The 27,433-nt window shown below is 38.5% G+C and overlaps 1 protein-coding gene across 2 annotated transcripts; it reads right to left on the bottom strand.

Moving 5' to 3' along the window:
• Positions 1-883: 883 nt before the first annotated feature.
• On the bottom strand, positions 884-26,646 carry MFSD1 (major facilitator superfamily domain containing 1). 2 transcript variants are annotated; one of them, XM_039480192.2, is made up of 16 exons: positions 26,372-26,646; positions 24,005-24,057; positions 22,932-23,044; positions 21,263-21,305; positions 20,880-20,947; positions 19,046-19,154; positions 14,437-14,539; positions 11,855-11,953; positions 11,276-11,387; positions 9,603-9,659; positions 9,114-9,270; positions 7,735-7,832; positions 7,027-7,139; positions 5,241-5,288; positions 3,759-3,816; positions 884-2,175 (listed from the first exon to the last, which is right to left on the bottom strand). In XM_039480192.2, the coding sequence occupies exons 1-16, from the start codon at positions 26,532-26,534 to the stop codon at positions 2,172-2,174; spliced, it is 1,398 nt and encodes a 465-aa protein (XP_039336126.1). In that variant the 5' UTR covers positions 26,535-26,646; the 3' UTR covers positions 884-2,171. The 2 variants fall into 2 exon arrangements, with proteins under 2 accessions (XP_039336126.1, XP_039336127.1); XM_039480193.2 differs by lacking the exon at positions 884-2,175 and having other exon boundaries at positions 3,755-3,816.
• Positions 26,647-27,433: the final 787 nt, after the last annotated feature.

Here is a 27,433-nt window from a genome sequence, read left to right as displayed (position 1 = left end):
TCAGGTAAAAACAGGTTCTAGAGGGCCTTAGATAAAACATTCTAAGCAAAGGGAACAGAGTGGGCAAAGCCAGAGGGAGGGAAAGGAACACAACCCATTTGAAAACATGTAAGCAGCTCACTGGCTTGGGCACAGAGGTGGTGGAGAGACAAGGCAAGAGGCCAGGCCACATTGGCCTTCCAGCAGTAGTGTGGACTTCCTGCATTCTCCCCGATTTGTGAGGTCAATATTCAATACCCATGTGCTGAAACAGTCATATGGCAGTCAGAGCCTAAAGAATTAACAACTCAATAATGACACATGTATTAGTCTGTTCTCATACTGCCATAAAGATACTACCCGAGACTGGGTAACTTATAAATAAAAGGCCTTCCTGAAGCCTTCCACATTACTGGGGTAGGAAACTTACAATCATGGAAGAAGGCAAAGGAGAAGCAAGGCACGTCTTACATGATGGTAGGAGAGAGAATGAGCGTGAAGGGGAAGTGCCACACTTTTAAACCATTAGATCTAATGAGAATTCCCTCACTATCACGAGAGCAGCATGGGAGAAACTGCCCCCATGATCCAATCACCTCCCATGAGGTCCCTCCCTCGAACACATAGGGATTACAATTCAAGATGAGATATAGGTGGGGACACAGAGACAAACCATATCAACACAATAAACTGTACGTCAGAAAAACAGATTTAAACAGATGTAAATAAAGCTACCAAGCCACCTTGCATAAGGAACATACTTTCAATCTGTTTCCGAACATGTAGGCTTACGATGTCATGCCAGGTACTATAAACAATACAATCAGCTGAACACATTGGTTTCGCATTTTGTCTAAAATATCTGCACTCCTTGACTTTAACAAATAATATGTTAAGGCTTAAAAACATTAAAAAGTTTTTAAAGTTTATCAGAGAAGCTTCATATTCATATTTTACTTAATATAAAAAAACACAAATGTTACTTAAAGTTCTACTCTGGAGAAAAAGCTACCCCACAATCTTTCAATGACTGTAATTGGGCAAGGTTTCTTTATTCTAACTTGGGTTTTCATCTAGATAATCTTCTGCATGGATAAAAGCTAAAATCAAGGTGTCTGTATTTTTTAAAATCAAAAGAAGACATCAAGTACTCTTTGTGCAGTGTTTTTATTTATCCATGTAAATAGGCAATTATAATTTGGAGAACACTTTTTAGTTACTAATTAGACTATAAGAAAAATTGTACAGAAAGTTTGTACTATAAAATTATGTCCCTAAGTGATTAGGGTCCTCAGTAACACAGAAATAAGAAATTCAAAAGGGTCATTGCTCAGCAATCCACGTAACTACAGAATACAGCACAAGCTACTGGTCGTGATCAGAAAGACTTCATAAAAACATCTTCACATATTCCCTAGCATTATGCCCTACCACTGAAAGGAAGGCCTATAAAAATGCCACTGTTTATTTTGTATAAAGTAGCCCTTCTATTCCCCTCAAAGTTTTTTTTTTTCCAGCTATAAGACATAAGGCGGTATCCCAGCTGGACACTGTGGCTCATGCCTGTAATCCCAGCACTTTGGGAGGCAGAGGCAGGCAGATCATGAAGTCAGTAGTTCAAGACCAGCCTGGCCAACATAGTGAAATCTATCTCTACTAAAAATACCAAAAAATTAGCCGGGCGTGGTAGCACATGCCTGTAGTCCCAGCTACTTGGGAGGCTGAGGCAGGAGAATCGCTTGAACCCAGGAGGGAGAGGTTGCAGTGAGCCAAGACTGCACCACTGCACTCTAGCCTGGGCCACAGAGCGAGACTCCATCTCAAAAAAAAGAAAAGAAAAGAAAAGACGATATCCCTAAGGTATATACTTAAGATTATCTCAACAGAAGCTCCAATGCTTTCTATTTTTCACTGTCCTTCCTGAAGTTCACCTGGATGTTCCAGAGCAATTTTCTAACCCTTTCATTATTGATTAGCCTACTAAAAGTAGAGTTCTCCAGCAATACACAATACAAAAGACACAGGCTACAATAATCCTCACAAATACACTTTGAAATAGGTATATGTGGATGTAAATATAACTTTCCAGTCCATTATTTTTTCTAGTGACTAAACTCTAAATTTTTTTAAATGGAGGTTTTCAAACCAATGATGTGTTAAGTCCATTCTCATGACACATTCATTTAAACTTCTCATCTGCAAAACATAATGCAATAAATTATCAGAAAGAGGAAGGATAAAACATGAAGCTCATCTGACTTATAAAATGAAAATCATAATCATTACAAGACATGTAATAGCAAATAGTAAGCTACACGATTTTTCTGAGTAACTTTTTAACTCTTCTTGATTCTAAAAGTCACAAAAGATCAATGTAGAAAATTTGAAAAATATTCTGAGGTTTTAATTAATAGTCTGAGGTTTTAATTATTTTGAGGTTTTTCTAGTGGTATTTTTTTCTATTATACATAAGTAATTGGGTTTAAGACAAGCAATTAACAGCATACTTTTTCTTGGATAAAATTAGGATATTTGCATTTTTATCTTTTGTTTACTTAACATATAGCATGTTAAGTATCTATGACATTAAAAATCCTTCTAAAACATTTTAACAACATATTACATGGATGTGTCATAATATATTTAACCATTTCTCCTACTCTAAGACATTTATATTGTTACCAAACTTAACATGAGACTATCGTAAAGATATCGAAAACTGATATTTACGATTATTTTAAGATGTATTTGTTAAAAGTGATTTTAACATGACCAAAGCCATCCCATCTCAAAAACACAGACTATTCTACCAGATTTTAACCTAGTCAAAGGTCACAAAACTTACAACTACATGGTATATATATTTACAAATAAATGTTTAAAATCATAAAAACTTCGATGTCTAAAAATATTAGAAATAACAGGAAACAGAATCACTATTACGGTTCAGTATATACTTTTAGAAAAAAATAAGTTAAACACCATGCTATATACTTAAATCTCTTACAAATGAGTCAGAGAACACAGAACCACATTCTGGTACCAGAAGATGAAAAATTATCCACTAGTTAAAAAAAAGAAAATATCTGAAAAAATGGAAGGGTAAGCCCAGCCCAGGCACTTAGGACAAAGGCCTTTCCTCCAATAAACTACAAGTACCACAGGTATCTCTCTCTCTCTCTCTCTGTCTCTCTCTCTCTCTGTCTCTCTCCCTCTCTCTCTCTCTGTCTCCCTCTCTCTCTCTCTCTCTCTCTCTCTCTCTCAGAGGGCAACTTAAACCCAATTTTTTCCCTTCATTTTAAGCCTTAATATCCGTCTTTAAATTTTCTAATCAAACAAGAATTTTGTTATAATAGTTCCAGACATAATAGCTCTCAAAACTCAAGAAAGACTAATCTGTTAGAAGTTCAAAGCCCAGGCCAGGCACAGTGGCTCATATCCGTAATCCCAGCACTTTGGGAGGCCGATGCAGGCAGATCACTTGAGACAGGAGTTCTAGAACAGCCTGGACAACATGGCAAAACTCCATCTTTACTAAAAAGACAAAAAATTAGCCAGGCGTGGTGGCACACACCTGCAGTCCCAGCTACCTGGGAGGCTGAAATGGCAGGATCGCCTGAGCCAAGGAAGTTGAGGCGTCAATGAGCTATAATTGTGCCACTACACTCCCTAGATGACAGGTGTGAGACTCAAAAAGTTCAAAGTCCAAACCTTGAAATGAAATGCTCATATTTAAGATTTCCAAAATAAAGACAACCTCTCATCCTTTTTATACTTACTCAGTATGAGACAATTTTATTTCTTCCCTTTGTCTTGCAGAATAATTTAGGTTTCCACCTAAGACACAAATAAACACAGAATCTTTTCCATATAAGTATTATCAATAAGCAAATTTCAACCATACACAGGTACATGCAATCATTTGCACAAATATACTGTATTTTAAGTAACAGAAAAAGCTATGAACGATAAAAAGAAATTGTTTACCTACTGGAACCTTCCCAAAGGAAAAAAATGGAATTCTTATGTGATATAATCACCCCTTGATTTAAGCATTTTTTAAGTTTGGACTTACGTATTGCTTCAGGTATTGTTAATTGGGACATTGTATTAATATTCAATAACAAAAATTAAGAGAAATTAAAGGAAATGAACGGGTGTGGAAGCTCACACCTGTAAATCTCAGGCTAAGGTGGAAGGATTGCTTGAGCTCAGGAGTTTGAAACCAGCCTGGACAACACAGTGGGACCTCATAGCTACAAAAAATTTAAAAATTAGCTGGGTGTGGCAGCACACACCTATAATCCCAGCTATTTGGGAGGCTGAAGTGGGAGGATCACTTGAGCCTGGGAGGTTGAGGCTGCAGTGAGTTGTAATCACACCACTGTACTCCAGACTGGGAGAGAGTGAGACTCTGTCGAAGGAAGGAAGGAAGGAAGGAAGGAAGGAAGGAAGGAGGGAGGGAGGGAGGGAGGGAGGGAGGGAGGGAGGGAGGGAAGGAAGGAAGGAAGGAAGGAAAGAAAGAAAGAGAGAAAGAAAGAGAGAGAGAAAGAAAGAGAAAGAAAGAGAGAGAAAGAGAAAGAGAGAAAGAGAAAGAAAGAAAGAAAGAGAGAGAAAGAAAGAAAGAAAGAAAGAAGGAAAGAAGGAAAGAAGGAAAGAAAGAAGGAAAGAAAGAACACTATTAAAGAAAAAAAAGGAAATGATCTAAAATTAAGCAGCTGTATATTATATTCTACTAAATATATATAATACCCTTTAGGAGCAAGCAGTCAGAAAAATTACTAAGGGCAACATAAAATCTTACAAAGAATAACAAAAAAAGTGCACTAATATATATAGTATGAATTAGAAAAAAAATAAACTCTAATTTCTAATTATAAACCAAACATCTTCAACTTTAAATGTAAATTATAGCTATCAATTTGCTTAGTTCTTATTTGTTTTAATGTAGGACAATAACACAGAGGGGCTTCAAGTTACTTTTTAAATGCCATATTTCTTTACGCTAGTGTAAAAATAACATCTAAGATTTTATAAGAAACTGATCTGGCTAGAAGATTTTTTAAATGACAGCAATTTTAATAAATGTGAAGGCCCAGAAAACATAATTATGTATTATATAATCACGTGTTTCCATCATTATGAACAGAAAGTCATTACCGCATGGACTAAAGCACTGGCCCCCAAAGAGGCAGACAACCCAGAAACCCCACAAGATGACCACTGTGGTTTGAGAAGTAAGTATCAGATCTTCTACTTACCCTGGGCACGATTCACCAAATAGAGTAAGACCACAGATAAAAGTGACACTAGGAGTGAAAAAAACATAAGGTCCTTAAAATATGTATTTCTTCTCAATGATTCCTATGTAATCACAATTATGAAGTAAAGCTTAGACACAAACCTTTATTAACTGGCATTTAAAATAAAAGTATTATTTTCACATTATTTTATTTTCCAAAAGCACTAAAAATAAGTTACACAGCATTTTCTCCAAGGGCTACTCAGTCCAGGGGTGGCAGGGCCAGAAACAAAGAAGTCGAAGCCCCTACAAAAAAGGGAGCCACCCCAGCCACAGGCCAGCCCTTCCCCCCTTTCCTCTTCCTTTCTCAGTGCTGGTCCTTTCCAGGACTTACCAAAAACTCCTGCCAGCCCCTGACTGTTCATCATTCTAGAGAAAGCCAAACAGTAATCTTTTGGGGGTTTTCAGTCTAAAAACACCATGTCCATTTTATAAATTTTAAGTAACCAAACATTAAAATGTGATCATTAGACTCCAAGAAGCCCATAGCAAGTCAAGACCTCAAAATTCAAGTTTTCCCTTAGCTTTTTCCCTTAAGTGAAGAACAAGGTTTAATTTACTTTAAAATAATAGGGCAGCCCTATTACTTTATTATTTTGTCTCATGCCTATAATTCCAAAGGCAAGAGGGGCACTTGAGACCAGGAGTTCAAGTCCAGCCTGGGCAACACAGCAAGACAACATCTTTACAAAAAATTTAAAAATTAGCCAAGCACAGTGGTGCACACCTGTAGTCTTAGCTACTATGGAGGCTGAGGTGGGAGGATCACTTGAACCCCAGAGTTCAGAGTTACAGTGAGCTCTGACTGCTCCATTGCTTTCCAGCCTCAGTGACAGAGACAAATCCTATCTCTAAGAAAGTAACAATAATAAAATAAAATAATAGAAAAACATTTTCAAACGGCACAGTGTTTGGTTTGAGACTCAAATATGTGTGTTGAACTGTGGACTGACATTTAACCACATGCTGCATCAAAAACAGACAAAAAAACATTTTATGACCTAATACCTGAAATTCTTAAATGACCCACTTTTTTAAACATTTATCTTTAAAACTTGACATGCACATTTATTTATGAGATAATAAAATGCATTCAAGGCAACTCATAAGGATTATCTGCAAATACCACACTTCAGGTATGGATAGTCTTTATTCCCTGTGAATGAAAACAAAGTTTGATAAAATTGTCAATGTGGTTTGTTATTTTAAGCACAATACTGAAGTATAAAAGACATCTTAATGTGTTAAGAAAAATTTTCTTTTCAGATAAACAAATTTATGCATAGGGTAAAGATTATGGAAAAATGCTAATTTATTTTTATATTTTTTTCAAGTTTCCTAATGCTTCCTATTTCAAACCAATGAAATTACAGACTAAAAATAAAAGCCATTTAAAACTGCCTAATGAATAACCACGAGCACTTACACCTAACTTATACCAATGTTTCCAGAGAGTCACACTAGGGACATACTCAGGGCTCTTCAAATTGTTCCACTTTAAGTGGGAAAATGTTTTTTAAAAACTGTAAATAGTTAAAACAGAATATGAAACCAACTCCATCACTACCTTTAAGGATAGGAATCTCCTGAAAAATACCTGTGCATCTTCAGAGGGCTAGAAAGTCACCAGCTATGAAATTCTAATACACAGGCAAGAATTAGGCAAATCTGGGAGACACGTCTAAGTAAAAATAAGAACAATTTGTTATGTAGTAAAAGAAACTATTGTCACACGAAATACTCACAAGAAACACAGGCAATGAAGAAAACTTCTAAAAACAAATATCCCCGAGAATCCAGTATCATACCAGCAATGATGGAAATGATGGCCAACCCAAGATTCTGAATGGACTGCATGCTACAATGGCAGAAATATAAAGACATGCTTCATTTTCAAAGGTCTTCACACATAGGCTAACACTTCATTATAAATATTAGTATCTGTGAACGACATTCTACTTGTGTTCAGACTTTTTCAACCAGAGATGACTTGATTAGATTTTGGATTGGTTTTTACCCTATAACTATTTCCACTACTAGACTGCTCAAAGGTAAGGGAGCTTGCCTCATTAAGTGCAATGTGGACTCAATACCTTTGTGCTGAATGAAAGAAGGGCCATGTGAACACCAACCACAGGTATAGTTTCCCCCTTTTGCCTTTCTGTGCCAGGGACTGGACTCAGCTTCTCATTGAGAAGCTTCACATAAACAAGCGGGGAGATTGTAATGTCAGCAAGGATCTCTTCTGGGTTAGTTTACTCCAGCCCTCTTCCCGGAGGCTCCTTAGTGGCCACAACAGTATCTTAAGCAGATTTACTGACTTTTCCAGTTATCTCCAGGTTCAGAGCTGTCCCAGAAGCTGATGACAACTAGATTCAGATCTGGAGTTTTATATGATAATCAAATTGACACAGCAGAGAGAGACATACATGATCCATAGTGTAAATACTTACAAGCCATATGCAGTTCCCAGCTGATGTTCAGGAACTACAAATGCCACCATTGGCCACAATGCACAGGCAAGCAATGAATAGGAGATTCCCAGAAGACACTATAGAAAGCAACACAGAAAAATGTCAAGCTCTTACATTAACCACAATGTGATTTTCCTTTAATGTAGATCAGCAAACGTGACAGAGTAGTTAATAGATGAATATTCAAGCAAATTTTGTTGTGATTAGGCTAAAATTCATATTCAAAATATACAAAAGAAAGTCTATGCCCTAGGAGTATCCCTCCACTGTCTTAACCGTTTTCACTTGTCATCCTATTATAGGCATACATAACTGCCTAGGGCCCAAGATGTAGTCAAGGGCCAAGTAAGAAAATAAAGGTAATTTTTTAAAAGTTCTTACCCATGTTTCAGACAAGCTAATTTTCCAGTATTTATTGGGAACTACAGATCAGGCAATCAAGGCAACATCATGCCAGCAGTCCAACATCCACCTCTGAGTCACTAACACCCAATGACCACCACCAATGCTTGGTAAACCTCACCTAATGCTGATTTTTTTCTTCTATTAAAAAGGAAATGTTGTGACTTAAATCTAAATGAGTAACACTTACATCTATCAGACTGGCAAAGACTGACACAATGCCAATGCCCACGACTAGCAAGGATGCTAAAAAAAAGTCACATTTGCACATTTCTGGAGTTATACATGGGTGGAAAGTTATTGGAGAAGTTTTACAATTTCTACCAAGAGGTTAAATATGCAAACCCCCTGCTGTAGCATCTCTACTTCTGTATACAGATACTTCTGTATCTGCAGAAACACTTCTACAGAAATTCTCACTCACTACACAGATATTTGTGTTCCAGATATTCCTTTATTAACAGGTAGAAAATGAAGCACTAGGGCCTCAGGTCTTAAAAATGACGTTTTGAAGAATAATAATAAAAACTTGAATTTATTATCACTTTTTAACCTACTAAGCAAGTCTAAGAAAAAGAATGGTTACTGGTCCAATAGTTTTGTTTTGTTTTTTGCCATGTATGATGGAATGTCTTCTTTTAAGTAATTTATTTTAGAAAAACAAATGGAGCTAATAAGCATTCTGGCTTTTATAAGGTCATTTTATTTCAAATTCTCTTTCAGCACTGAAACTGACTGGTTAAATACACCAAATGAAATTAAAAGACGCCTCATATGTTAATAATTCATAATTATACTTTAAAAAATAATTATTTTGTAGAAATTGGAATCAAGACATTGTTTCCCCACTATCACAGGCCTTGTCATCTGAATGTGCTGAGCATGCTTACTTAGATGAACATGACAAGACTCCTTGCTGAAGCCCTGAGCCCACCACGTGCTAACACAGACGTTACCATAGCAATCCAAGGGTTCCACATCGTAAAGGCCAGCATCATGTGGGACACAAGAGTGGCTGCTACCGCGCACAAAACCCAGATGATGTTCCTCCCTGTTTTATCCACCAGGAGCCCAAATACCGGGGACATGGGAGCTGATATGACATACACAACACTGCCCAGAGAAAACATAAGACATTTCATGAAATGCAACATAGCCAAACATGACTATCAAGGAAGTCCTGAAAATATCAGACAAAGCAAATCCTAACTCATTTAACATTCTTATAAAATGGTCATCAGAAAATAGAAATATAAAAAGCAGTCCAAGACTTTTTTGGTTTTCCACTAATTTAAACATGGCCATTTGGAATTCAAGTCCCAATGTCCTCTCAGTTTCACACTAAAAATAGTTAAGTCACATACATCTGCTTTGCTTCTTATAACATTTGGTTATAAAGACTCACACTTCGTATGCAATAGGCACTTAAAAATTAATAAAAATACCTGTTAATTGCACTTGCTGCCTGAGAAGAAAATCCAAATTTCTCTGTAAAGAAAACTCTAAAATTAAAAAGATAGATAAATTAGCATATTAGAGAGAACTACTGTGTTTTCAAAAAATAAAGCTGAATAAAAATAACTCAAGTTTAATTAACTTCTTCCTTGATACTATTTTCCACCTTATTTGATATTCACCTTAAAGCAATCTGCTAAAGCTTCAGTATTTATATTAATGTTTACTAAATAAAATAAAACTAAATAAAATACGATGCCTATTTTTTTCCTTTTCTGGTATGCAGCATGCAATATACACAAATTTTCAGAAAATCAAATATACTACCACAGGGACTTAAGGCTGCTTCTTTTCCTTAAAAGCAGTACTGGCTGGTACTTTGCTAAATAATAAATAGGGATCTTGTCTCAAATTACTTAAAAAGACAGCCTGAACTTAAAGAGTATAAACCATACATCTACACAAACACACATTGCTCAGCTTAAGCAGCTGCCAATGAAAAAGGAGAGAGGCGGAGAGGATAAAGCAAAGAAGAATTTGCTTTGAACCCCAAATGTATATATATATATACTTTTTTCCAAATTTTTTATATATATATATATATAATTTATATATATATATATATATAAATTTATATATATATATATACGTATATATATATATATACTTTAACTTATGGGGTACATGTGCATGCAGAACATGCAGGTTACATAGCTATACACATGCCATGGTGGTTTGCTGTATCCATCACCCTGTCATCTAAATTAGGTATTTCTCCTAATGCTATCCCTCCCCTAGCCCCTAACCCCCTGCTATCCCTCTCCTAGTACCCCCAACCCCTTACAGGCCCCAGTGTGGGTTGTTCCCCTCCCTGTATCCATGCTGAACCCAGAATTTAAGTCTTGCAGAATTACAGCTAAAAAATGGAGATGTGCCCAGTCACAGTGCACCAATAAACAGTCTCCATTCTCAGTAAGAGCCTTTCTAATCAAGGAATAAAGAGGGAATAAAAAAGAATACTAGTCTAAAATCAACTATAAAAACAAATCAATATTACGAATCAAACATTATTAGGTATCGAAATGGTCTGGCTGTGTCACCATCCAAATCTCACCTTGAATTTTAATCCCTATAATCCCCACAAGTCATGGAAGGGACCCTGTGGAAGGTAACTGGATCATGGGGGTAGTTTCCCCCAAGCTTTTCTCATAATAGTGAGTTCTCACGAGATTTGATGATTTTAGAAGCATCTGACATTTCCCCTGCTGGCACTCATTTCTCTCTCCTGCCATCATGTGAAAAAAGGAGTGTTTGCTTCCCTTTCTACCATGATTATACATTTCCTGAGGTCTTCCCAGCCCTATGGAACTGTGAGTAAATTAAACCTCTTTCCTTTATAAACTGCCCGGTCTTGGGTAGTTCTTTATTAGCAGTATGAGAACAGACTAATACAGGTATTTCTTCAAAAGAATAATAAAAGTATAAAACCAATACTAAACCTTAAGCTAAAGTAAAATGTATATTCTAGGATCTAAAGTAATTCCTGTGAAAATATAAACTATAACCAGAGAAGCAAGATTTACTGTTTTAAAAACTACATTTATGTGATTGAACTCTCATGATAATTTAGACAAGGAACAATGGAAACGTAGTGAATACTCACTTCCCAAGTCCAATAAAAGGGAACACAGCAACATAATAGCAGACACAGATGATAAATATGAGCCACAGGGGTAAGGAGAAGTCCTTTACATCAGTTAATTTAATAACTTCACCTTAGAGAAGAAAGGGAAGACACTATTAGCATAATTTTGCATACCTAAGGAGCTTTCATCTATAATCAAGATTATATTTTAAAATCATGTGATTAATCTTTGCAATTCAGTTTTTAAAAGATGCTTTTCTAGTATATCATACAAACATTATTTCTGGGATAACTTACATAGACATAACATTAAAAAAGCAAAACCTAAAACTGGCATCTACCTTCCCTGCTCCCTTCCAAGAACCATAACCATTTTGCAAATATACAAAGAACAATCAAGAATGTAAACTCTACCAAAAGGTTTAAGGGGAAAAGAAATACATCTAAAAATTTAGAAAAGTGAAAATCAATTTGGAAATAAAAAATCATGTATTAAGCTCCACCTGGTTTTATAAAACTTCTTTAGGAACTTATCTCATTGTCAAATCTCACAAAGGCCATAGTTTCCTGAAGTCCCATTTTTTCATTTATACTTACCTGCTTTTCCTTGTTCTTTATGAAGGATTCTCTCTGCTCTCTGATCCAAGTAGGCAAGAGCCAAGGCACAGATTAGTGAAAGAACACATGTTATACCCCCTAAATAAAAAAAAAAAAGAAAAACAGATTCCAACAAGAGAACCAAACTGAAGGTTCCTAAAGAGAAGTACATTACATAAACAGCAGAAAGCAGCAATTGAAAGGGATGTCACCTAAAGACATGAGAAAAATCTACAATTACTAAGGCAGGACAGAAGAGGAAGAGGAAGAGTACATTTAAATACCCAGCAAACAGTAGTAGCTTTTACTGTATTATTTCACAGTTCAAAGTTAAAGATTAGAAGGAAAAGACTAGAAAAAACTAGTCTAGTCCTGTAATGCAGCATACAGACTGAAGAAAGCTGATGACCAGCTACTGAATTAGTCCTCATTTCTTAATTCAGTCTAAGCACCAATTGTCAATGGATGCCAGGGAAAAAATGATGAAAGCCAAGTTAGGCTCTTTAACTACCTCTCTTCCTTCGGACGCTTTCCCGGAGTCCCCAGCCTTTGCTCCTCTGCTCTGGCAGCCCAGCCCCACCCTCCCAAAGCACAGTACTCTCAAGCTCTTTCCTGTGAGAACAGCATATCTCTCTAATGCCAATCTCACGTCACTATAGAAAATCAGGATAAAGAGTGGGTAACGGTACACTTCTCGGGAAGAATTTCCAAAAGAAGCTTATAACAAGCTGAATCACCTTGGACATGGAACATAAGCTCTCTCAGATTCAATTTCCCCAGTTTTAAATAAGAGGATTTGACTTGATGATGGCACAGGTCTTTTCTGGCTCTAAAAGTCTTATTCTAAAATTCCCCATTGTGGAGGAAATTACATAAAATACTAAGAAGCATTTAAGAGTAAAAAGGAGGTTTTAAGTAAGACAAAAGATTTGAGAGGGAGAGTTTGGAAGAATCTTTAAATATGCTTGCCTGTTTAGGATTACCACGCCATTGTCCTCTTTTTACCAGGCTGTATGTATCAAGGAATTATAAGAAATAAAACACAGAAAGACAAATAGTATTCATACTCAGAATCTTAAAAAAAAAAAAAAAAAAAAACAACTGAGAGTAGAAGTAGATCTGTGGTTTAACTAGAGACTGGGGAGGAGATGGAAGACAGGAAGACAGGGAGAGATAAATCAAGGGGTGCAAAGTTATAATTAGAAGGCGTAAATTCTGGTGTTCTATTGCACAGTAGGGTGACTATGGTTAACAGCAAGGAATTGTATATTACAAAATAGCTAGAAGAGAGGGTTCTGAGTGTTGTTACCACAAAAAAGTGACAGATGCATGAGGTGATGGATATGCTATATACTCTGATTTGATTGTTATACAATATATCTGTGTATGGAAACATCAAACTGTACCCATATATATGTAGAATTTTGTGGCAATTTAAAAACTGGGGAAAAATTGAATAAAAGATGTGCATATCTTGGGCACAGAGCTTTCGCCCTATCATCACACAGGTCTCTCTAGAGCCCTGCAAACAGCCAAATACATACCACACATTGTTAGACAAACTGCCTACCCAGAGAAAAGACAAAAGGGGTAAACCCAGAGGGCATCGTGTACTTCCCAGGGACCCAGCCAGCATCTAGCACCATGGAGCCTTGGCCAAGAGAACTTAGGGACAGTAACGACCTATACAGTCTTGTTGAAACAAGTGTACTTCTACAGAAAAGAAAAGAGACATAGAAGGTTAACTTTCTTGTCCAAGAAGACAGAACTAGTAAGAGCTAGCATTAGAGCCCAAGGCTCCTGACTCACAATTTAGCAGTTTTTCAACCGTATCATATCACACCAGACTTCTATAAAATCTAAGCCCTCCAGGCACAGACTGAAAAGGTCAGTATTTGATTAAAAGGAAACGATTCTCCCTTATGCTATGGACTTTTACTTAACACCTAACCTAAATAAATTTTCAGGTTGTTCTCAAAGAGTTTTTACATACATAATCTTTTATGTATGAGATGCAAATGGCAATATTAAAGTAGACAACAGGCCAGGCACAGTGGCTCATGCCTGTAATCCCAGAACTTTGGGATGCCAAGGTAGATGGATCACCTGAGGTCAGGAGTTCGAGACCAACCTGGCCAACATGGTGAGATCCCATCTCTACTAAAAATACAAAAATTAGCTGGGCACAGTGGTGGGAACCAGTAATCCCAGCCACCTGGGAAGCTGAGGCAGGAGAATTGCTTGACCCTAGGAGGTGGAGGTTGCAGTGAGCCGAGATCACCACATTATATTCCAGCCTAAGTGACAGAGTGAGACTCTGTTTCAAAATAAAAATAAGTAGACGACAAGGAATAAGGCCATCCATTTTAATAAATTTTAAATCCATTTTCAGGAAGTGGAAATTAATATACAAATAGGGTAAATGATAGCCTATTTCTAGTTATGTCAAAGAGTTCATTAGAACCCTGGAGACAAAATTGTAACCATAGTGACACAAATTCCAGTGTTCCTTCCTCCCTGCTCGATACTTCCTATGACAAGCTTTCAGGAGAGATGAGATGTGGGACATGGGACTCACTCACCGATCATAAGTGTGACCCCAAGGGTTGTGTGACCAGTAGAACCTAACAAAGCTTCAATCTTAGAATACAGCCATCCCATGAGGTTCATGTTTACTGTACTTCCCTAAATGAGAAGGAAAGAAAACCAACAGTAGTATTTTCAATTATATACACCTCTGCTTTGTTCCAAAAAAGGGCTTTGTGGTGGCTCAGAGAAATAGGTATAATAGGATCCAAATTAAACAGGAGGTAATTTCCTTAAAAAAAACACTACAAGAAAAAATTGACAAACCAAGATAAAGCCACAGATAGTTACCACGGAGGGGGGGGGGGGGGGGGGCGGGGAACAGCCTATTTATTAGAAACTACTAGTATAAAAAATAACACAGTACCTGTAGGACTTCTTACCAGCCAAAGCAAAAGTGAAACATGAGTTATAAAATCCAGAGTACCTAAGACAAAAATATACCAGTAACTCAGAAAAAACACAACTTTTCCCGGCACTGAAATCTGGGGGAAAAACATCTTCTTCTGAATGTCCACAAAGAAGACAGTAAAAATTATGCACTTGGGAGCCCGGGCAGGTGGATCACAAGGTCAGGAGTTTAAGACCAGCCTAGCCAAGATGGTGAAATCCCAACTCTGTTAAAAATACAAAAATTACCCGGGCATGGTGGCAGGCACCTGTAATCCCAGCTGCTTGGGAGGCTAAGGCAGGAGAATCACTTGAACCAGGGTGGCAGAGGCTGCAGTGAGCCAAGACTGTGCCACTGAACTCCAGCCTGGGCAACAGAGTGAGACTCCATCTCAAAAAAATAAAGCACAAAAATATCCAACTTTCTTTGGTAAAAATATCCAACTTTTTTTTGGCAAAAAAAAAGTAAAATATTTACTATATTAAATATCAACAAGTACTTTTTAAAAACGGGAAAAAAAAAAAAAGCTGGAAGAGAGAATATAAAATTGGGAGTAGAGACCTCCCAGCTGAAAGTGACTTTGGAGTATAAACTTGCAGAAAACTGTGGGGATACCTAAGGGAAGAGCACTCCAGGCAGAGGAACAGCCACTGTGCAGGCCCCAAGAGGAGCTCACCTGGAGAGTTCAAGGAATGGCAAGGAGAGTAGAGGTTGGAACAGTGCAAATGGAGAAGGGAGAGGATGAGATGAGGTCCCAGTGAGGAAATGGTGGGAAGCGGAGCTACAGGAGAACTTTCAGTTTTTATTCTGTGTAAGAGAAAAAGCCACCGGGGTTTGAGTAGAGAAGTGGCATGACATTTTGACAGACTCATTCTAGCACTCACTCTACATTCAAAGCAGACCACAAGATAAAGCTAAGGCACCAGTTAGGGAGCTATAGCACTAATCCAAAACAGAGATGAGGGGGCCTAGCCCTGGGTGGTAGCAGTGGGTGTGGTGGGAAGTGGTCAGAGCATAGATATATTTGCATATAAGTTGTCCTGAGTTTCTAGAAGGCAATCTCAGAGGCTTCTTAGAGGCAGTTTAGGGGTTATGAGAGTGGTAGCGAGATCTTGAGGAGGAGAAATGAGTCAGATCTCAGGCATCCACCTCAGTTTAAGCCAAAGCTGCTGAACTTCTATCTGATTTATGTATTTAGGGTCCATGTAAGATGATTTTATGATCAAAACAGCCAAGAGCTATTCCATTATAGAGCTGCCGGGGGTGGCATAGATTCCGTCTTGTTTGTGCTTCTCTTGTTCCCTGTGTAGCCTCGGCAGGGTCCTGGATTTACCTCTCCATGATTTTTCTACTGCCTGAGCTGTTGAGTTTCATTTGTTTAGACAACTGAATTATTAGCATATACCACATATCTTCAGTGGACTTCTCATTTTTCTTATTATTCATGTCTTAGCTCGGGATTGGAGATCCAGCAACCTTTTGATTTTCCTTCACTATTGTTACTTTAAAATTCATTATTCCAGCATTTATTGAGTACTTGCTAAGCCAGGTCATGTTATTTTATTTAATAGATATTTTAAATAGTTAATAGAGATTATAGTTATTTAATAGATATTTTAGAATGAAAGGATAATTAAGGCAACATCCTATCTTTGTGGAACTTCTATTTTTGGTGATATTGGAGAAAGCTTCCAGTAGGTCTCTGCTTATCTTGTCATTCATTTGAGTAATGCCATTAGCTTGCAATTTATAAAAAACGCCCACGTAAAATTTGCTACTGTATTTGCTGTGAGAATATTGTTGAAGGCATATGTATTTCTCAGTCTTCAGTAGTGTTTGACCAATCAATAGCATTTCACACAGCTGACTTCCTCTCCACCTTGATTTCTTTTCTTGGGTTTTAGGATACCACAGCCTGTAGTGTCCCCCTTGCTTTTCTGCCACCCCAGTGGAGCCCTTTTGTTGGCTCCACCTCAATCTTCTCAATCTGCAAATGTGGGAAGGGCCCCAGGGCTTGGTCAATTGACATCATCTCTTTTCTTTCAACACTCACAGTCTTGGTGATCTTACCAAGTTTTGCAATTTTAAGTAGCATTTTCCTTGCTCCTGAACTTCCATCACTTGGCCAGATTTTTCCCCTGAATTCTACACCTGTATATGCAACTGCCTACTCAACATTTCCACTTGGATGAATGGCAGGCATGTCAAATCTAACATGCCCAAAACCCAGCTGCCTTTAACGGAGGATGTGAAAACTACAGCAGGAGCTGGTTTGGGAGATGGTGGGCAGAGTATCAAGTTCTAGGTTACAGCGTTTACAGTTGCTTAAGCAAAAACTGTGCTGCCATACTGAGCTCCCCTGTTGTTTTTCCCCCACACTCCACATATTTTCCATTAACAATCCTATCAGCTCTATCATCAAAAGAATATGCACACATAAAGAAAGACAGAAACTTAGGGCTCCTCAGAATGCAGCTTAATGAATTATAACTAACTTAAAATGACAGAAAAGAACCCAATGTTCTAGTAACCAGGATGAAGTCAGCTTAGTCATACTCAACTGATTTTACTTCCTTCTTTAAAAAGTTGTTAGACAACTAGATTCACAAACTGCCACAAACATATCTTGACTTGCACAAGACTCGTAATGAAGCCTCTGGGAATATTGTTATAGATAAAATTTAGAAAAATGGAAAACCACACTATTTACCAAAGAATTACAAATTCAAATATTTAGATGTTTCCTATCAAAGTGATACAGTAACTTTTTTAAAAAGTAATAATAGCCTGTACTATCAATGCTACAATAAAAGGTATCCTCTCATATCCCACAGATGGGGATGTAAACGTCTCTGGGATGATAATGTGGAAATATGTCTCAACAGTCCTCAGACATCCTAACAAATATACTGACTTAATAATTCCATTCACAGACACTTAGTCTAAGGAGACTAAAAGAGATTCATATAACTTTGACAGCAAGAGTCAAAGTTAGACTACAGCACTACTTACAATAGTGAAAAATCAGAAAGAACCTACATGTATAAAAACACAGAAATACTCACATGATGAAGTATTATATTAAAAGCTTTTTATATAGAATTTCTTCTTCCCAGAGACTATGTTGTATTTTCACAACACTTATTAAAAGTCAAAACTTGAAAGCTTGATTTTTAGCAGCAAAAAAAAAAAATTGTTTTAATACTCTATTCATGGGAATTTATGAGGAAAAAAACCTAATGGGGTTTGGGACTGCCAACACACCTTATAGTCTGCATTAATAAAAATACAATGTCGTCTCTACAAAAAATACAAAAATTAGCAGGGCATGGTGGTGCACATCTGTAGTCCCCACTACTCTATAGGCTGAGGTGGGAAAATCACTTAAGCCTGGGAGGTCGAGGCTGCAACGAGCCGAGATTGTGCCACTGCACTCCAGCTTGGGCAAGAGTGAAACCCTGTCTGAAACAAACAAAGGACAAAAGAAAAACCATAATGTTGTTCCCCCTGGGTAGCCTCTATCAGACCAAACCTGAAACACCATGATCATTTCTAGGTTCCAAATACCAACAGGACTACTGGCTAACTGAGGTAAGTTCAGAGAGACTGCACCATGGTAAGGGAGCCAGATTCATGTCATGTGGCTCAGGCAACCACAGAAAATGAGAACATATGACCAAGAACTTAAGAGCTGTCTACAAAGGAGCACAGCACAGCAGAGGAGGGAAGCTTTCCCTACAGAGAACAGAAGAGCCATCAGTAAAAACTACTTGTAAAGGGAGGTTTCATTGCTATGTGAGGTTATGCTTCATGAAGTTCACTGAAGTAGGTGGGCTGCTTGATCACAGAGCAAGCTTGCAATCCCTGGAAATATGGCAAACAGAACCTGGACAGCCATATGTGGAGAGGTTCACAGCAGGGATGCCAAAAATGGCTAAGAAATCAGACAGCAAAATTTGTAAGATCCCTCCCTATCCTCAGATTCTTTGAACTAATTTAATGTACATGCCATTTTAAACTGTTTACTAAATGAAATAAGGTTAGAAATGCCTTACTCAAGGGAAATGCTATGCTATGTTCTAGAGAAATACATGAAAGTTAATATCTAATTTACCATATACAAATACATTTCATCCTGTAATTTTTAAGAGAGAACTATAAGATTTAATCTTTTGCTTCCCATTTGGCTTCATCAGGCTTTTCACTATACTTACAATTCTAGCCATGCTAAGTTGAAGTCCAAACACCAGGTTTAATTCTTTGCCTTTAAACCAGCTCACAGCATATGTATTCTGGGCGACTGCTAAGGACTCTCCACCAATCCTAAAAACAGAAGAAAAAAAAAACACAGAAAAGTCACAACTTTAAAGAAATACTATAGTTAGCAATGCAGCAGTTGAAAATGTTGGCACTTCTCCTATCAAGAGATGGGGTCTCTGTCTCCTCCCCTTGAGGCCAGGAGGGTTTGTAACTACTTCAACTTACAGAATATGGTGGAAATGAGGCAGTGTGATCCCAAGGCTCATCAAAGGTGACATCACCCTTTCACTCCAACACTGGCACTTGGAGCCCTGAACCACTACCCCCATGCTATGAGAAAGCAACCCACAAGGAGAGGCCACATGTAAGTGCCCCAGTCAGCAGTCCCAGCCTTTGAGGCATCCCAGTCCAGGTGTCAAATGTGTGAGTCAATGAGCTTTCAGACGATCCCAGCCCCAGCCTTCCATGAATCTTTGCCCCCAGACATTGAGGGCAAAGACGAACTGTCCTTGCTATACTTTGTCCAAATTCCTGCCCGCAAAGTCCATGAGCATAAGGAAATGATTGTTTTATACTGCTAAGTGTTGGAGTCACATGACAAGCTGCAATAATAATCATGACAGGCAATAAAAGGAGCCTTGGTTACTACATCACCATTAATATTATACAAAATGCAGATGTGGGAAAAGTGGTCCATGCTTTGTGAAAACATAAAAATTCACACTTTTTAGAACAATATGCAAAGCTCTCCATCAGTCAGTCCCCCATTCACTTTCCATATTCAACACTCTCCTGCTTCTTGGGTTTCAATTTTCCTTCAATAAGTTCCAGTATTTATGAATCTCCTCCAATGGCCTTCAATTAGGAGCTTCCTTGCTCGATATCCTTACAACAAGCCCTCCTCAGTATTAAGGCTAAGAAATAATCTTAAGACAACTAATAAATAGTCTTATTTCTTGTGACTCTGTCCTAGTCCAAAAATATTTTCCCTCTCTTCCACTAGTCCAAATCCCGTCCTTCTGTCAAGGCCCACTTCATCTGTAAGGCCGTTTCTGAGCACTTTTCTGTTTCTGAATCCCTGTCATATCTTTACATACATTCTGCTTCCTTTCTCTCTCACTTCCTTCTTTGTCTCACTTTTGGGGCATGTCATCTACATCTACATGCTCCTGATACCTGTACAAAGCTTGAATAAGTTACGATTTTAAGACTGAGTTAGTTCTGCCATGTGAGTCCCTCAGGGCAGCAAGCCCAAGGCTGGTCTCTGAATAGGCTTACTGACTGCATGATATGGCTCACTGCACAAACAATGTAATTCAGGTAGAACAATTAGTCTACAAGAATTGACACAGAATAGTCAGCCTACATGTATTGAGTTCATTCAAGCAAGACTCTTAGACAGGGTTGAAAGGACCCTCACATCACTTGCTAAGAAAGAGTGAAATGTCCATGAATCACTAACCTAGAAATTGATAGTCTACACTTTTCTAAATGTGGTTCAAATCATAGTCCCTAATACAACAGAACAGGCAAAATGACTAGGAAAAATATCATTGCTAGAGAACTATTTAATACTTAAATCCCACACAGAGTTGACTAGGACCACTCAAAATTGTTGCTTATTTAAAAGGAAAACTAAGACAACTAAGAAATACTCTTATACATATGAAGCTAGGTTTCAAGGATGTGGAGTAATTCCACAGAAGAGACAATGTTTTTGAAAAATCTTTCAGAGGTGAACACTAAAACAATAATACATTAGGATAAATAAAATTATGCATTACTTACCCAAATACAAATCTTCCGAATTCCATCAGCCAAAAAGCATTAAATATTCCACCCAGAGCAAAAACAACCTATAATGTAGAAGTTAGTGTCAAATCAATGAAAAAGTAAATTCAAGGTATTAAAGAGAAGCAAAAAAGTAACATGATAAATCGCAACTTCTACAATGGTTTTAATATTCCTCCTTAATAAATCTGTGAAGTTAAAATCTTAATGTTCATTTATTTCAAGACTTAAAATAGACTATGGATTGCATCGTATCGGCATTTATGGGTTCTGCTTAATTAAGCTGGGCATTAATTGAACACATCTTTGCCAATGGAATTAATTAGATAAGAATGTAAAAGTCACCATCAATAATCAATGAATGTTTTGGCCTTCCTTACCTGTCCAATGCAAACAAAGCAGCTAAAAATGATTGCCCCCCATCTGTTTGGGAAAGAACGAATAAGAATGAGAAAGAGAAAGGAAAGGGAAAGACAAAAAAAAATTCTTAATTTGTTTATATTAGTAATCACAAAGTCCTTTAGTAATAATTCACTTTGGCTGTTTTTGTCCCCTCTATATTCCCTCCAAAGAAAAAAAAATAAAGGGCTCATCTCTCTCTGAAGCCAGCAACTCTCCTAGGCTGAATGCTAATCTACAGAGGTCTAGACTTCTAAGGGGATTCCAGAGGCTTTAGCAATAGCATATATTAGTTTAAATCATTATCATCTCTTAAATAAAAATAATCAACTAATCTTTAAGAAGCTCCCACGGTCAAAACTATTTAAAAACATAAATTCTTTATAAAATTTCTAGTAAGTGCTTAGGATTGATTTCAAGGAATTTTACAGTAAGTAATTTTAAGTGGTTACAATTCTGGATAACTAAAACCTATTTTTAAAAGGACAAATATCAACCACGTTACACAAGTCTAACATCCTACAATCTGGGCATCTGATTAATGTTCCCCTAGAATAATAAAATGCCAGTATTAGCAGATTCCTTAAAGGCCATCAGAGTAACCATACTTCTTAAACTTAAATCTCTCTCCAGATTCTTGTGAAATGGCCATGCCATGTTCTACTGAATGTTCTCTAGCACTGGATAAACTCACTATGGTCCCAAGATAATTTTTGTCTAGACAGGAGCTGGAAATAAAAAAGAAATTAAAAAAAAAAAAAAAAGAAAGAAAGATAATTTTTGTCATCTCCTGACAATCTGACCAGGCAAACTCTTCATATTAAAAGGAATCTGTTCCCCAGAAATTTCCAGCTAATTCTCTCTCTTGAGACCAAACAAAATAAACTTAATTCTTCCTTCATATTCTAACTCTTCAAAAATTTTAAAGGTTAGTCCCCAGGTATAAACTCTTAAAGTTTCTTTAATCTTTATTCACCAGACATGGTTTGAAGACCGTTCATCATCTTGGTCTCTGCCTTCTGAAAATATTCCCAGTCTATATTCCTCTTCAGTTCCACTAACAACATACAATAATAAGTATGAACAATGGCTAAGCTTATAGTGTTATTCTTTCCTCAGCATCTAACAGAAGTGGCCACAGAATTTTTTAGACCCTAAGAAAAGCAGAAATAGAAAATCTCACTGGGGCTGGAGGAAGCACATACTATCTACGTGCCAAATACTGTACATCCATCTCTCACTTAATCCTTAGAACCCCCTTGCAAGGTAGGAATCATCTGTATTTTAGCAATGAGAGAACTGGAGCTCAGGAAACTGCAAACAGCTCAGAACGGCCAGGAAAATGAGCAAGCGGCAATGATGAGGTTCAGAACCTGGTTTATCTGATCCCAAGAGTGAGTACAATTTTCCTACAGATAGCTGAATTACCTATATCAACAGTATTTACTAGTCCTGACCTTAACTGAAATACCAAATTTCAAAAACCAATTCCAGAGATATAAAATTCATTTTTTAAAAAAACTCATGCAAACTATCATAGTTAATAGAGAAGTTTATTCGGTTCTTTCTAGAAACACCTTAATCTAGCTCTGTATTTTTCTCATAATCAGGTAAGATTTACTCACAGATGAAACTTTTTTTCAAGCTTACCGTATTCCAAATACTCGGTCTATCAAAAAGCCACCAAAGAAACACAAAACTACATTGGGCCAAGAATACCAGGCATACAGCAGCATGAATTTCGTGGTATTCACTTGCATATCCTATATGAAAAGAAAATAAAACTTTTTTCTTTCCAAATAGTTAAGTTTAGCACCTAACAAATCAAAATATGACAATCTAAAATAGAAAGTAGTTACAGTCTTTTTTTGTAAAGGGCAAGTTTTTTTAACCATTTGTAAGTCACTAACTTCCTTGAGAATCTCATGAAACCTATGGCCCCTAGCCCAGAAAAATTGTCACACCTCGGAACCCTGGGAACTTCTTGAGTTCACATGCCATTTCAGGGGCTTCATGGGTAGGGCAGGTAGAGATAGGCTAAGATTATCCTTGTATATGTGGACTCCTCCCACATACACAAGGATAATCTTAGCTTACCCCTACCTACCCTACCCTCTCCATCCCCTCAAGCATGCTCCTATCTCCTTTTTCTTTCATTCTAGAACGAATGAAAGAGAAATGCATTTTCCCTGTCCAAAGGTTAAAAAGAACCTGCAAAGAAAAAATACTATCTAAATACCAAAAAAACTGTAAATATCAAGTATGTTTTTACAATACAAAACCAGACTAAAACTCCTGACAAGGACAATCCTCTGCAATCAGTATCCACATTTAAAAAACAAAGTAACAACTGAAACCTATTTAAGAAGGCAAAAAAACTATCTTCACAAATCATTTGTCATTCAGATGACTAAGAGCTGGGAGAGTGAAATGCAAACAAAAACCTGCTCACATTTTTGGCAATACTGTGGAAATATCACATAATTATTTATCTAAGATCTGAAACAATTCCAAGTCACATATGTGCTATCAATGAATTATTTGTGGTAAGTAGCTCGTTTCAACTTAAAAACACCTTTTGCAACTTGTGGATCTGGTGACTACAGATGTCAAAACAGATTCCGTGGACTTTTCAGACCAGGCCTCCTGACGGTTGATAATACCTCCACAGCTACACTTGCTTTAAAGAAAACAAAAGAAATAAAGGTGAAAAATCAACTTACCCGTTTAATCTGGGTCTGAAGGGCAGCAGGATTATCATAGCAAAAATAGCTGCCTAGAAAAGAGCAAATACTTTGTAAGTAATAATACTTTCTATATAAAAGTTTCAAGTTGCAGTTACTACTGAAATTACAATTCTGAATGCTGATACTGTGGGCTGACACTACAGAAACATTTCTGAACCACTTTCTTATCCACCAGTATTTTCTAAGTTGTAGCAAATAATTTCCATAAGTTAGTAGTATTCATACACATCAAATATTGGGAAACTAAATTAAAAAGTCAACAATCAACAATTAAACGTTTTTCTATTTTACTTTCATCATGCTTCACATATATATTATTTTATTAACATCTTCAGAAGGCATCTATATTTTCTTTATTTCCTTATTTACAAGCACACATACACTAAAATCATTACAAACAACCTAAGTTTCCTAATAATGTTCGCTTAGAAACAAAGGAATAGCCGGGCGCGGTGGCTCACGCTTGTAATCCCAGCACTTTGGGAGGCCGAGGCGGGTGGATAATGAGGTCAAGAGATCGAGACCATCCTGGTCAAAATGGTGAAACCCCATCTCTACTAAAATACAAAAACTAGCTGGGCATGGTGGCGCGTGCCTGTAGTCCCAGCTACTCAGGAGGCTGAGGCAGGAGAATTGCTTGAACCCGGGAGCCGGAAGTTGCGGTGCGCAGCGATCGCGCCACTGCACTCCAGCCTGGGTAACAAGAGTGAAACTCCGTCTCAAAAAAAAAAAACAAGAAAAGAAAAAAAGAAACAAAGGAATAGGCTATAACCATTCTGACAAAACCAATGTTTGAAACAAGTTGTCTAATTCTACAAACTACCTAAATAATTTAGTGAATACAGTGCCAGGAATGAAGAAAAATAAAACTGAGAATTTTACAGAATTAAATTAAAACATACTTTGGGGGGATTAGAAAGAGAGAAGTCGGGAGAGATCTGATCATGCACTCAGATTTATTTTAAAGATAAAATAATTTAGATGCCTTAGTAGGCTACAAGATAATATTGCCTCCATAGCTCTACTAACTCTACAAGTACACGAGGCTATTGTTTCTAATGGCAATAAAAACTGTCATTAGAAAGGTAGGAATCTGGTTTCTGAAACCTAGGCCGATAACCAGAATTTACCAAAAAAACTGTCTGCTTAAGTAGGGACAATTTTTTAATGTTTTACTGTTGTTTTTTCTTCTTCTTCTTCTTCTTTTTTTTCTTGTTGTTGTTTCTAAACTCTGCTTTAATCGCTTTTAAGGGATTCAACGTCATGCTTTAAAGCTAAAGGATGGGCATCATCTTTAAAAAAAAAAAAAAAAACAGGGGAGAGGGGGCAAAAAGAGTTGCAAGAAAACCAAAGCCCAAAGCATCCTTCATGTCTACTTATAAGGTCCAGCAGTAGCATAGTTATCCACCATCATATTCTTAAACCTGCTGATTACATGGGCTCCTGAAAAACGCATTCATACCAAATTCATACTAGACTAGTTGCTTAATAAATTAAAAACTATAACATAGGAAGAAAAAATTTTTTTCTAATGATCAAGAAATGGTTTGAGTCATCAGATATCATAAGTAAAACAAACCACTGTCAAGACTACCGCAAGTCCAGTCCAGTATGATTGCTTCACGGTGGCAGAGTGAAGATTAAGAGAACATACCCACTCACTGAAGTTATCAGCAAGACACGCTCATACATTTTCTCAAAGAAGAGTGAGAAATATATAAAAGACTGCCAAAATCATTCATGTGTTTTAAAAGCTGGACAACATAGCAAGATCCACTGTCTAAAAAAAAAATTAAAAAAAAATAGCTGGGTATGGTGATGCCTGTCTGTGGTCCCAACTACTTGGGTGGCTGAGGCAGGAGGATCGCTTGAGCACAGGAGGGAAAGGCTGCAGTGAGCCACATTCACAGCACTGCACATCAGGCTGGGTGACAGAGCGAGCCCCTGTTTCACCAAAAACCAAACAAAAGTCGTTTAGGAACAGTTAAGGCTTTCTTAATTTCCTCCGAACACGTGTGCCAAGAGAGCAACCTTGAAAATCTAGAGTTACCTTCAAATCTATGGCGAGTTGCTAGCCCCTGGGACTTCTTGAAGAGTAAAAGAGCGGGACAAAACTCGCCCAGCTCAGTCCCTCGACCTCCACGTACCTGTCGCGGAGTAACCAGCAGCATCCACAGGTGTGGGTGGAGCCGCGAAGGGGAAAATGAGGAGGCCCAGGAGCTTAAAACAGAAGCCGCGCTGGAGCCTGGTGGCACCAGTGACCACGATGACGATCTACCTCAAGAGAAAGTCAGGAATTCCTTAAAGATCAGCCCCAGCCTCCCCACGACCCTCCCGGCTCACCGAAGCCAAGGAAGCACATCAGTAACAGCACCAAAAGCCGGTGCGCCAGGCGACTGGGGTCGCAGAGGGCCGGCAGAGCCCTGGGGGCGGCGGGGGCACCGCTGTCGGCCTGGTCAGGGCCGCCAGCCAGCAGCGCCCGCGCTTCCTCCTCCTCCTCCTCCATTGCGCGGGCCGGAGACTGAAAAGGGAAAGCGGTGACAACTCCTAGACCTGGCCGGATGCAGCCCCCGCGGAGCGCCGCGCGGACGCCGATCACATGACTCCGGGCGCTCACGTGACGCCCCGGCGGGTCACGCGCGGCCACGCCCACGTGAGCGGCTGCGACACGGCTGGGAAGGCGCGCGGGGCGGGTGATGAGGGCCTGACGCCCCGGCGGGTCACGCACGGCCACGCCCACAGGAGCGGCCGCGACACGGCTGGGAAGGCGCGCCGGGCGGCTGATGGTAGGGCGCGTTGCAGTTCGCCTTCCCTGGGTGACTGTGTTCGTGGGGCTGAGGCCCCCGAGGCGCCCACTTCCAGCTTTCCACCAATGACCGCGCTGTCTTTTCGTTTCCTGGCCTGCTGGCGCGTGCACCTATTTCAGACTCTGCGCAGCTCCGCGTGGAGAAAGTGCGGGGCTCCCTCTCCGCTCCGCACCAGACTCCGGAGTGCTCCGACCTGCGCTTCTCCCCGTCTCCCCAGCGTCTTTGACCACCCTTAATACCCACGCACTTGGTCGGACAGCTTCTGGTGTGTCCAGCCACGTGTCACGTACTGGGAATACAAAATGGATTGAGGCAAGCTCTCTGACCTCAAAGATTCCAGAGTTCAGTTAGAGAAACTGACAGAATCTAGTACTTTTAGAACTCAACATGATGAATGAAAGTGGTGAGAACAGCGGCAGAAAATGGCACTGAATTCCATATAAATATCTGGGAAGGGCATTTGAAAGGGGGAGAAAAAGTGTACAGTTTAATCAGCTTGGGGCAAGGGAGTGAGAGGCGCTGAAGCTGGTTGAACTTGAAACCCAGGCTAGAATGAGTGACAATGAGCCCGTCAGGGTGCTTGTTTGAGGGGGTTGGT

The sequence above is a fragment of the Saimiri boliviensis genome, chromosome 9, assembly GCF_048565385.1.
Source record: "Saimiri boliviensis isolate mSaiBol1 chromosome 9, mSaiBol1.pri, whole genome shotgun sequence".
NCBI lineage: Eukaryota > Metazoa > Chordata > Mammalia > Primates > Cebidae > Saimiri > Saimiri boliviensis.
The sequence above is the reverse complement of the archived record's forward strand: the minus strand, read 5'-3'. Positions and strand labels throughout refer to the sequence as shown.

Excerpts from the sequence above, each read along its gene's own strand:
- MFSD1 (XM_039480192.2), bottom strand. The coding sequence starts at position 26,534 with ATGGAGGAGGAGGAGGAGGAAGCGCGGGCGCTGCTGGCTGGCGGCCCT. Across the intron at positions 21,306-22,931 it reads GACCGAGTATTTGGAATACG|ATGGGGGGCAATCATTTTTA; the intron begins GTAAGCTTGAAA and ends TTTCCCAAACAG. Across the intron at positions 14,540-19,045 it reads AACTTAGCATGGCTAGAATT|GGAAGTACAGTAAACATGAA; the intron begins GTAAGTATAGTG and ends CTTCTCATTTAG.